This window comes from Thamnophis sirtalis, unplaced genomic scaffold (assembly GCF_051295495.1).
Source record: "Thamnophis sirtalis isolate CommonGarterSnake01/CBP01778 unplaced genomic scaffold, rThaSir2_p1.2 scaffold_3, whole genome shotgun sequence".
Taxonomy (NCBI): Eukaryota; Metazoa; Chordata; class Lepidosauria; order Squamata; family Natricidae; genus Thamnophis; species Thamnophis sirtalis.
Window position 1 is genome coordinate 25672370 of NW_028261383.1, and position 12303 is coordinate 25684672.

Genomic DNA, 12303 nt, shown 5'->3' on the forward strand with positions numbered 1-12303 from the left:
AGGACTCCCACAGCCCAGAGATCCACCGCCGGCGCTTCCGCAGTCTCGATTGCTGCCCCCAGGAGGCCGAGGAGCCCCGGGAGCTTTGTAGCCGCCTGCACCGGCTGTGCCGTTAGTGGCTGCGGCCGGAAAGGAGCAGCAAAGAGGAGATGTTAGATCTGGTGGTGCTGGAGCAGCTGCTGGCCTTGCTGCCCCCGGAGATGGCCAGCTGGGTGATGGAGTGCGGAGCCGAGAGCTGTTCCCAGGAGGTGGCCCTGGCCGAAGGCTTCCTGCTCAGCCAAGCCCAGAGGGAAGAGCTGGGAAAGCGGTAGCAGGTGAGGCAGGGGAAGGGTCTCATTCTGGGAGGCGGGGGGGGGGGGATCAGGGATCTTTCAATGTCTGCAATGAACTGCTAATGGCAGATTGAAGACTGTCAATCTTGAGCTGATCAGGATCAAACTGCAGAACTGTTTACAGTCAGCAGAATTACCCTTCTGACTGACAGTATTTGGAGAACTAATTTCTTCTTTGAAACTTTTTGTTTCTTAAATGCTTGTTTCCTTCTCTGAGAGAAAAGATAATTCAACCCTGTTTCAACCACCCCCACGCCTGAGGGATATAAGGGGTCCTAAATTTGAGGAAGAGGTCGCAGGTTTTTCTCCAACCTCTTTTTCTTTCCTCTGATGCAGGAACTAATTGGGGCACTTTTTCCAGGTTCGCTGATGATATTCAAATGATTAATTCTCAATCACTCCTATATTTCTGAATCTATTACCTAAAATGTTAGGTTGAAGCCTATAGGTTTTTTTCACTCATTTCACAGAATATTGTTTTCTGAAGTTAATGAAATAGTAATGTCTCCCTGAACAGTTCTCCATTACGGGACTACTTGTGATTTTCATAACAGTTCTGTTAGTTATTGCATTCAGGGCTTCTATCTAAAATGACCAGCATTTACCTAGAAACAGTAGCCACATAGAGAGCAGAGTCCCTAATTTATCTTACTTTGAATAGTTTGGGGAAATACAGGTACAGAGGCAAAAAGTAAGGCAAGCAAACTAATATGGTTCTGGTTTTCTGAAAGTGGATCATTAACCATAGTCTTCTATCAGGTGCAGTAGCCATTCATGGGGGTGATCTCCACAGAACTTCACGAAAGAGGAGATCCATCCAGCCCTTCTCAGGAACTGCATTTCAGGAGGATCCAACCAGAGAGAGTGAGAATATAAATGCCTAGAATGTGGAAAGACCTATACACGAAAAGGACATCTTAATCGTCATGAAAGGATTCACACTGGAGAGAGACCATGTAAATACAAGCACTATGGAAAAACCTTTACTGAGAAAGAAAAACATAATTGTCCTGAAAGAATACACACTGGGGAGCCACTGGTCTCTGCCAGTTTTTTCTTCTAAAGTGCTGAGTGCCAAGTGTTAAAAGTGCTTTAATGTCTTCAGCACCTTTGATTATCACAATGGCATCCACAGAAGAGAAAATTTGAAGTACATAAGGAGTGGAGCCACCATCACTGTGTGTGCTTTCTTCTCATAAAAGGATTCACACAGGAAAAATAAATAAAATCCCTGGATTGAAGTTTATTCTCAATAGCCAATCATCAACCAAGGATCCAGATGTGGCCAGAAGCTTATTAATTCATGGAATGTGCAAAGATCTTTGGTTTGTATTGGAATCTTATTTACCTTCCATTTAGCTACACAGTAGAAAAAGTATAAGCACTGGAATTTGAAAATTGCTGATGGTGGATCAGTGACCTCACTTATCATAGGATGATGCCTTTCTTCTTGAGGAAAATGCTTCTGTTTCCTCTCTGAAATAATTCATGAAATTCAAACCTATGTTCATCTCCCTGTGGGATGTAAGAAGCTCCAGAGATTGAGGGAGTGATCACAATTCTTTCTCTACCAGCCCATTTTTTTCTCTAGTGCAGAAATTTGAGGCTCCTTTGCCATTTTAGCTGATATTCTTCAACGTATTTATGCTCATTGACAATACCACATATCATATAACTTTATATTGTTGCTGCTCCCTATCCCCACCTAGTGGCCAGAGAGACCGTTATTCCCCAACTATGTTGTCTGAAGCTCACTTTGCCCATTTACATCCTGCCCTCAAACCAAGTGTATGCTGGGAAGCCAGACTCCATTTCCTTTGGCATTTAGAGAAGGCAGAAGCAGCCAATTTAATCTGTGGCACATGGTCATTCAAAACAAACTAACATTCCCCGCCCCCTACACCATGGCTCTTGAGATTCAAACTGCTTATATTTATTAATTGTTACGTTCAGCAGACAGCAGTCTATCTTATATTTGATTTTCACCACATGTATTCATATTTCCTTCAGTTTCACCATATCCTGTTCTACAAATAAAGCCTTCAAATCTACGCACACGGTCTTTTTTATTGAAGTATAGGTGGGTTTAGCTGCATGTTGGGCTGCACATAGACTAAGATGCAGTGAGGACTGTTGTGGCCCGCCAGTTACCAGTAGAGCTGATGGCAGACTTGAAAGATGAAGAGATTGGGGAGGAACTTAGGCCAGTTCTGGGGTCTGAGGAAGGCTCTGAGGTTCTGCATCGGAAGCAGAGATAGAACCAGGGGCCTCTGACATTCCCCAGCTACCTTCAGAGTTGGAGATAACCGGGGAAGAGAAACAGTTGGGATCTGTTCCAGATGTCTATGCACAGAACAGTCAGAAGATGAAAACAATTGACCATGGGCTGACTCGGGAAGAATGGAACAAGGAGGCACTGAATTGCTTTCCCATGGCTGGGGGACAAATAGAAGCAAAAGAGGGGTGTCGTAAGAGACATTCAGAAGATTTGTTTATCAGGATTCGTGTGTTTGAGAGTGTTTAATTTACAGATTTGTGGCCTGCAGCTCCCAGCCTGGCAATTATCCAAGAAGTTGATAAGGCTGGATCTAGTGATGTTGGAGCAGCTGCTGTCCCCGGAGATTGAGGGCTGAGTGAGGGAGTGTGGAACCAAGAGTAGTTCCCAGGCCAGGCTGTCAAGTAGCCTGCTCCCCTACGTCCCAAAACGAGCCGTGAGAGAGAAAGAGGCTGAGAGGAAAAATACGCCCTGCTCAGCTTCTCTGAGTCACTGAGGCTGCCTGTGCTGGACACCTGATCCACTATTGGAGCATAGGGCAGACTTGTGAGTCTGAAGGAGCCTGAAACTCTGCCCCCCAAAGACTTCTCTGTGCCCGAAGCTTTTGAAAACGGACGAAATTGCTTCAGTGGAGTGATCTCACGCTGCTTCAGGCCTTCTGTCTCTTTGCAAAAGCTTTCGGGCGCAGAGGCCTGAAGTGTGGTGAGACTTCCAAAGGCTTCTCTTCCCTTTTGCCATGAGTGGAACTGGATGCACGGACACACACAAACATGCCAAACCGCAAAGGTTGGGGATTGGTGGTTGGGGATGCTATTGATTTTTTTAAAAAAAAGGGGCAGACTCAACACTAAAGATGATACCCCCATAGAGGTGGCCATCCACTGATTAAGGGAAAAGAGAGGCAACCAAACTGGCCTGAAGAACCTCAGACACTTTACTCCCTTAACTTAGTAGGATGGCCTAGAGGTAGAACCTCACAATCAGGAGACAGAGTTCAATCCTAAGTGGAGGCAGATCTTCCCCTCTCTGGGCACAATAAAAATATATCTGCTGAACAAAACTCCGCATTGGTGCCAGGAAGGGCATCCGGCCAGTAAACATTCTACTACCTCCGTTCAATTGCCCAGATTCCCACTGAAAGGGATTATCTGGCTGTTAAGAGAAAATGATGATTCAATAATAAATGGATACATTGTCTTGAGGGGACATCTGTCTTAGGACTCCTTGCCATTGTCATTTTCAGCGCCTCCATCAAGTGTCGACGCCCCACCCCCCCAGCTTCTTCCATGTGTCCCAGGAACGCATCCACATTTCCAAGACGATTCGGGGAAAGAGCAAGAGAAATCGCAGGTGCCCAGAAGGAAACATCAGCCCTCGCTACCCATCACACCTATCCCCCGCCCCGCCTCCTCCGCTTAAAAATGCTAGCACAGCCCTGGAGTCTGGACAGCTCTCTAACGTCATTGGACAGGGAAGGAGCATGCGCATAAGACCGTCGTCGGTACTCGCCGAGCGGGGAAGAATGCGGGGGTTTCCCAGGGAAGAGCTCTCTAGCCAGCGGTAGGAAAGAGGGTCGCCTGTATCGTTTCCCCCCCTCTAGGAAGGAGCACTCGTTGATCAAGATTCTCCCAGCCAGGTGTTCGAGGGAAAGCGGGGCGGAGCGATTTGCAGCTGCTCTTGCCAGGCGCAAGAAGGTCTGAAGCAGCCGAGCCCCATTTCTCCCCTCCTGGAAACCGGGAAGTCGGGGCGGAGCGGCTCTCTAGGCCACCTCGGACTGCCTTGGGCTTCACTTGGCTCCCCTCGAGCAGAAAACCCATTCAGGCACAGAGATCTCCAGGGATGGAGGACTCTCTCAGCCCAGAGATCCACCGCCGGCGCTTCCGCGGTCTCGATCGCTGGGGCCAGGAGGCCGAGGGGCCCCGGGAGCTTTGCAGCCGCCTGCACGGGCTGTGCCGTCAGTGGCTGCGGCCGGAAAGGAGCAGTAAAGCGGAGATACTGGACATGGTGGTGCTGGAGCAGCTGATGGACGTGCTGCCCCCGGAGATGGCCAGCTGGGTGATGGAGTGCGGAGCCGAGAGCTGTTCCCAGGCGGTGGCCCTGGCCGAAGGCTTCCTGCTCAGCCAAGCCCAGAGGGAAGAGCCCGGAAAGGGGCAGCAGGTGAGGAGGGGGGGAATTTCATCCTAGGAACTCCTGGGGAGTGGGAGGAAGGAATCAGGGATCTTTCAATGTCTGCAATGAACTGCTAATGGCCGATGGAAGGCTGACAATTTTGAGCCTCTCAAGGTCAAGCTGCAGAACTGTTTGCAGTCAGCAGAATTACCTTTCTGATTGACAATATTTGGAGAACTAATTTCTTCTTTGAATCCTTTTGTTTCTTAAATGCTTGTTTCCTTTTCTGAGAGAAAAGAGGATTCAACCCTCTTTCAACTACCCCCACTCCTGAGGGATATAAGAGGGTCCTGAATTTGAAGAAGAGGTCATAGTTTCTTCTCCAACATCACTTTTTCCTCCTCTGGTGAAGGAATTAATTGGGGTACTTTTCCTAGTTGAGCTGATGATATTCAAATGATTAATTCTCAATCACTCCTATATTTCTGACTTTATTACCTGAAATGTTAGGTTGTAGCCTGTAGATTATTTCACAGAGTATGATCTTCTAAAGTTAATGAAAGAGTAGTGTCTCTTATTTGTGATTTTCATAGCAGTTCCTTTAATTATTGCAACAGCGCTCCTTAAGTCCAATATCTATCTCAAATGACCAGCATTAGGCAGAAATAGCAGCCACGTAGAGAGCAGAGTAACAAAAAATATGAGACATGGTGTTTAGAGAACTTAGAGCACCCTTGAATGTAAATTTAGATATGTCATCAAGAATTGCATTACTGTTGGTGGTGGAAAAACGGGATATAAATGAAACAAAAAAGGAATTGATTGTAAATTTGACAATGGCAGCTTGATTAGTGATGGCTAAATATTGGGGATGAAATTGGGGTATTCAAAGAAATGAGTGGTAGAATGAAATTTGGAGTATGGCAGCAAATGATATATTGCAGAACAGAACAGAAATTAAATTTAAAAAACAGATGATCAAAGGAAATAATTGTAATGAAAATTTTATAAAATCAGATTGGTGGAAGGCAAAGGGAATAAACCTCCTCAAGAATATATGTCATTTTGGAGGGAATAAGGGCACAATTGAATATATTGTATATATTTTAGTTGTTATAGATGAAGAAATATAAGGGGGGAAAGGGTCTCCTGGGGGGGGTTGCACTGTAATATTTTTTTCTTTCTCTTTTTTCTTCCTGTTTTATATTTCCTATGTTTGTATTATTTGTATTTAAATTTAAAAAAATAATTTAAAAAAGAATTAGGTTCGGGAAGTACAGGTATAGGGGCAAAAAGTAAGGCAAATAACTAATATGGTTAGGGTTCTCTGAAAGTGGATCATAAACCAGACTCTTCTGTTATGTACAGGAACCATTCATGGGGGAGATCTCCACAGAGCTTCAGGAAAGAGGAGATCCATCCAGCCCTTCCCAGGAACTGCTTTTTAGAAAGATCCAATTTGGGCCTCCTTGCCAGGTAATTGTTATAGATGAAGAAATATAAGGGGGAGGGAGGTCTCCAGGGGGTAGGGGTGCACTGCAATGTTTATTTTTTTCTTTTTCTTTTTTCTTCCTTTTTTATATTTACTATTTTTGTATTATTTGTATTTTTTTTTTAAAAAGAATTAGGTTGGGGAAATATAGGTACAGAGGCAGGAACTAAGGCGAGCAAACTAATATGGTTCTGGTTCTCTAAAAGTGGATCATAAACTAGACTCTTCTGTTATGTGCAGGAACCATTCATGGGGGGGATCTCCATGGAGCTTCAGGAAAGAGGAGATCCATCCAGCCCTTCTCAAGAGCTGCTTTTTAGAAGGATCCAATTCGGGCCTCCTTGCCAGGTAATTGTTATAGATGAAGAAATATAAGGAGGGAAAGGTCTCCTGGGTGGGGGTGCATTGTAATGTTTATTTTTTCTTTTTCTTTTTTTCTTCCTTTTTTATATTTAATGTTTATTTTTTGTATTTAATTTTTAAAAAATTTTTTTTAAAAAAGAATTAGGTTGGGGAAATACAGGTACAGAGGCAAAAACTAAGGCAAGCAAATTAATATGGTTCTGGTTCTCTGAAAGTGGAACATAAACTAGACTCTTATGTTATATGCAGGAAACATTCATGGGGGAGATCTCCACGGAGCTTCAGGAAAGAGGAGATCCATCCAGCCCTTCTCAAGAGCTGCTTTTTAGAAGGATCCAGTTCAGGCCTCCTTGCCAGGTAATTGTTATAGATGAAGAAATATAAGGAGGGAAAGGTTTCCTGGGGGTGGGGGTGCATTGTAATGCTTATTTTTTTCTTTTTCTTTTTTTCTTCCTTTTTTATATTTAATGTTTATTATTTGTATTTAATTTAAAAAATTTTAAAAAAAGAATTGGGTTGGGGAAATACAGGTACAGAGGCAAAAACTAAGGCAAGGAAACTAATATGGTTCTGGTTCTCTGAAAGTGGATCATAAACTAGACTCTTCTATTATGTGCAGGAGCCGTTCATGGAGGAGATCTCCACAGAGCTTCAGGAAAGAGGAGATCCATCCAGCCCTTCCCAGGAGCTGCTTTTTAGAAGGCTCCAACTTGGACCTCCTTGCCAGGTAGTTGTTATACACAAAGAAATATAAGTGTGTGGGGGGGAGATCTGCAGAGGTTGGGGGTGCACTGTAATATTTGTTTTTTTCCTCTTTCCTTTTTCTTTCTTTCTTTTTTTGGTATTTACTATGTTTGCATTATTTGGGGAAATAGGGGTAGAATCAAAAAGTAAGGCAAGCAAACTAATATGGTTCTGATTCTCTGAAAGTGAACCATAAACCAAATTTTTCTGTCAGGTGCAGGAGCGGTTCATGTGGGAGATCTCCACAGAGCTTCAGGAAAGAGGAGATCAATCCAGCCCTTCTCAGGAGCTGCCTTTTAGAAGGATCCAACTCGGGCCTCCTTACCAGGTAAGTGCATGTTTCTTCTGAGAGCAGTGGAGTACAAACTCCATCGGTTCATAAGCTGCTTTTACCATCAAATGCTGAATCTGTGACCATTTGAACTCAGTGCTCCCCAAAATGTCCTGCTGAATCACACTCAGCAAAAACAAGATTGTTTTTGAGTTGCAAACAAGAGAAAATTTCTAGGCTTCATTGTATTATACAGTTTGAAAATTAGGCATTATTAGAAAATTTGTTTGGTGGAAAGAGTTTAATACTTAATATTTTTAGAAGAGTGCTGAAAACTTGTTAGAAATGAAGCTATTGAATTTAAACAATAGGAATAAGATGTTTAAAAACCACATGAATCCCATGAGGATAAAGCCCTAAGTGAATGCTAAACAGCTGCAACAGTAAGACTTTAAGCTAAGTGACTTGGGATTTCTAGGCCCATTGCCAACATTTTAAAATAGGTTAGGAAAACTTCCAATGCCAGGATGGCGAATCTATGGCATGTGTGCCACAGGTGTCATGTGGAGCCATTAAAAAAAAAAATTCGCCCTCTCCAAGCTTCAGACGCTTTATAGGAGCCTGGGCAAGGCAAAAAGAGCCTCCCCCCCCACCCCCCAGGAGGCCCTCCGGAGCCTTCAGGGAGGCTCCTGAAGTCTCAGGAGCGTAAAAAACCAGGCCCTATGGGCGGTTCCACCACAAAACCGCGATGTCCTTATCCGCGCCGACATAAGTGCGGAGGCAAATCCGCGGCGTCCGAAGCGCTAAGAAAAAAACGACCCTACCGCCGCGAAAACAGCGCGGTGACAGAAGGGCGTTCTACATGCTTCGTTCTTTGCCTCCAAAGGTAGCCCTCCTCCTCCAGCTGACAGCGGCAGCGGGCACGGGGCAAAGCTGGCTGCCCAGCAGCAGCAGCCCGCGGGAAGGGTCCAGCTCAGCCGCGGGGGGCAGCAGGAAGTGGAGGAGGACGCGGCAGCGGCGGCGGCTGAGGCTCTCCCGGGCCGGCGAAGCGGGCTTGCCCGGCGGAGGCAGGCTGCCCTCTTCTTCCTCAACAACATGTCCTTGGACGGGTAGCCTCCACCGCCGGCGCCTCCCCCGGAGGAAGAGGCAGGGCGGGAGGGCGGCGGCGGCTGAGGCTCTCCCGGGGCCGGCGAAGCGGGTTGCCCGGTGGCGGCGGCCGCCCATCCAAGAAGATGTTGTTGAGGAAGAAGAGGGCGGCCTGCCTCTGCCGGGCAAGCCCGCTTCGCCGGCCCCGGGAGAGCCTCAGCCGCCGCCGCTGCTGCGTCCTCCGCCGTCGGCGGCCCTGCTCGGCCCCCTGCGGGCTTCCTGCTGTCCCCCCGTGGCTGTGCTGGACCCTTCCCGCAGGCTGCTGCTGCCGCTGTCAGCTGGAGGAGGAGGGCTACCTTTGGAGGCAAAGAAGGAAGCATGTAGAACGCCCTTCTGTGACCGTGCTGTTGTCCCCGCGGTGATGACGCGCGGTGATGACGTCGCGACTTTAGTGACGCGATTTAATCTCCGCTATTTTGCGTAGCGCGGTTTTGTCATGCCACACCTATGGGCAAACCAGAAGTTCGGGAACGGACTTCCGATTTGCTCATAGGGTCGGTTTAAGCGCTCTGGAGGCTTCAGGGACCTTCATGAAGCCGCTGGAGCACTAAGAAAGACCCTACGAGCAAACCAGAAGTCACTTCCGGTTTGCTCGTAGGGTGGTATTAAGCCCTCCAGAGGTTTCAGGGACCTTCAAGAGGCTTCCCTGAAGGTAGGATCAGTTTAAGCCCTCCGGAGGCTTCAGGGAAGCCTCCTGAAGGTCCCTGAAGTCTCTGGAGGGCCTCCAGGGGGGCAGGGAGGCTGTTTTCGCCCTCCCCAGGCTCCTATAAAGCCCCTGGAGCCTGGGGAGGGCGAAAAAAGATTTCAAAAAATGAGGCGGAGTGCCTCTCATGCACGCATGCGCACTGGAGGGGTCACACATTGCATTATGGGTGCCGAATGCCCGAGCACTGCCCCCCCTGTGCTCACCCCACTTATGGCATGCGAGCCAAAAAAGGTTTGCCATCGTTGTTATAGTGGATGTGTCATATTTACTTAAATGTTTGCTAGTCTAGGGGGAGTCTTCTCTCCGAAACATCCTTGCTGAGTTATTCTGGCACAGTGGGAAGCACTGCAATGGTGGCTGTGTTGCCATTCTACAGTCTGTATGCACCTAAGCCAAGATTTGTGGAGCTACAGCTTCCCAACCCCAGAGACTACATGGACATACAGGCATACATCTTTTTTTCGGCAAGAAAATGTCCGTTTAGTTCCTTGTGAACTTTTGTTCCCATTTTGTGCGGTAAGCGAGAAAACCTAAAAGTCTTTTTTTGTAATGTCTGCCAAGGAACATTTTATTTCTCTATCAGGGATCTGGTTCATTTGAGGAGGTGACTGTGGATTTCACGCTGGAGGAGTGGGAGCTGCTAGACTCTGATCAGAAGACCTTGTGCAGAGAAGTGATGTGGGAAATTTCACAGAATATGGCTGATCTAGGTAAGACCATGGTTTGCTCTGGCTTCCATTCATTGCGGGAGTTTTTTTTTCAATGGAGGATGACTATTTATACTCAGATGGTTAAGATGATCATCCCTCCTTAAGGCCTTGTCAGAAATACTCACCAAAGGCTCTGAAAATGTCCTAGATGTTCCATGGCAGCGGCTGGCTGAACACGTTGGCCTTAATATATTTCTTGGCCGAAAAATTATTTGCGTACCATCAGGATGTCCAAGATAAAAATTTGCAGCCTTCACATCCTAGCTAGACACTAGTTTGGCACCAAACTAGAACACATGGTTTTCAAAGCAGGAGACAACCCCTTCACCATACTAATTGTAACAGACATATTTATTTTCTTTTTCCCAAGGAGATGATGGGCTGGAAAATGAGAATAACAAGCAAGCAAGATTAAAGACAGAGAAGCACGAAATTGAAGAGGTGATAGTCTGCCATGAAGATGATACAAGAAGACAAGAGAAAAACCACTCAGAGAATGGAGGAGAGACGTCATCTACTGCTGTTCCTTTTGGCATCCATAGCTTCCTGTTCCAGCAAGACCTGGAAGGAAAGAACAATGACATATATGGTGAAAAAGAGAAAAGCCAATTTGATTTACCTGAATGTGGCATAAACCAGACTGAAGGGCAAATTTATGAAATGTATGAAAACTATGTCAGTCATTCTTTCTCTCTTACTTTACTAAAGGAACTATACAGCAAAAGCATACCACATACCTTTGTAAAATCTGGGAGGGATTCCAGTCAGAGCAGAGAGATGAAATTATGCATGGAGTGTGGAAAGAGCTTCATTAGCAATAGTGCACTTATTCTTCACCAAAGGATACACACTGGGGAGAGACCACATAAATGCATGGAATGTGGAAAGACCTTTACACAGAAGGGACATCTTAATTGTCATGAAAGAATCCACACTGGAGAGAAACCACATATATGTCTCAAATGTGGAAAGACCTTTACCCGGAAACTACATCTTAATCATCACAAAAGGATCCACACTGGGGAGAGACCACATAAATGCATGGAATGTGGAAAGAGTTTCATTACCAACGCTTGTCTTATTTACCATCAAAGGAACCACACAGGGGAGAGACCATTTAAGTGCATGAAATGTGGAAGAACCTTTACACAGAAAGGACATCTTAATCGTCATGAAAGAATCCACACAGGGGAGCGACCATATAAATGCATGGAATGTGGAATGACCTTTATCCAGAAAGGACATCTTAGTCTTCATGAATGGATACACACTGGAGAGAGACCCTATAAATGCCTAGAATGTGGAAAGACCTATACACGAAAAGGACATCTTATTCGTCATGAAAGGATACACAATGGAGAAAATCCATATAAATGCATAGAATCTGACAAAATGTCCTCCACTCAGTATTCCTGGATCAGTAATGCAGATTCCCAAGCCTGTATCCAAGATGGCTTCGGTACCCAACAACAGCCCTTCCCAAAGATGCACCCACAGTGACAAAAATCCATATCTCAGATGGAGCTCCTGATTTCTGTGCTCATTTTAGAAATTTGGTAGCATTAAATTTGTACTTAATAATCAGGAATGAATGCTGTTTTTCATGAATAAAACATGTTAGCCAAACAGAGTTTTAGAAAGTTATTTTTCTTCTGGATAAATATTTTTTCCAAGAAGGTAGCAATGATATTTAGAGCAAAGAATTACCATATTTTTCGGAGTATAAGACACACCGGAGGATGTGACGCACCAAGGTTTTGAAGAGGCAAATTAAAAAAAAGTAGGTAGGTAGATAGAGAGAGAGAGAGAAATAGAGATAAACACGGTAGGTAGGGAGAGAGAGTGAGTGTAGGTAGGTAGGGAGAGGGATAGAGAGAGAAACAAAGTTTTTGTACTTTGCAAACCTCCCCAAAATGGCCTGTTATTCGCGGTTTTTTTTTTTTCAAATAAAAGGCATAAATAGCCTTAAGGGGGCTTGCAGTGTTCCTGCGGGTGGGGATGGGGGAAAAAACGAGGAAAAAACCGGCCCGTTTTTCGCAAAAAATGTGCCCGATTTTTGTAAAAAAAAATTGCATGTATACCCTTATGGAGGCTTATAGAGTGCTGCTGGGGGCTGGGGGGGGGGGGGGAGGAAAGGCCCATTGTTTGCTCATTT

At 45.6% G+C, this 12303-nt stretch overlaps 1 protein-coding gene across 1 annotated transcript in view; it reads left to right on the top strand.

Moving 5' to 3' along the window:
- The window catches only part of LOC106555891 (uncharacterized), a 40160-nt gene extending 28386 nt beyond the window's left edge, over positions 1-11774 (top strand). Inside the window, exons 5-13 of the mRNA XM_087708104.1 lie at positions 117-307; positions 4416-4764; positions 6085-6192; positions 6449-6556; positions 6821-6928; positions 7191-7298; positions 7530-7643; positions 10022-10148; positions 10519-11774. Coding sequence (XP_087564230.1) covers positions 117-307; positions 4416-4764; positions 6085-6192; positions 6449-6556; positions 6821-6928; positions 7191-7298; positions 7530-7643; positions 10022-10148; positions 10519-11648 — 2343 coding nt within the window. The 3' untranslated portion in view covers positions 11649-11774. The remainder of the gene's footprint in view (positions 1-116; positions 308-4415; positions 4765-6084; positions 6193-6448; positions 6557-6820; positions 6929-7190; positions 7299-7529; positions 7644-10021; positions 10149-10518) is intronic.
- The last annotated feature ends 529 nt before the right edge of the window (positions 11775-12303 follow it).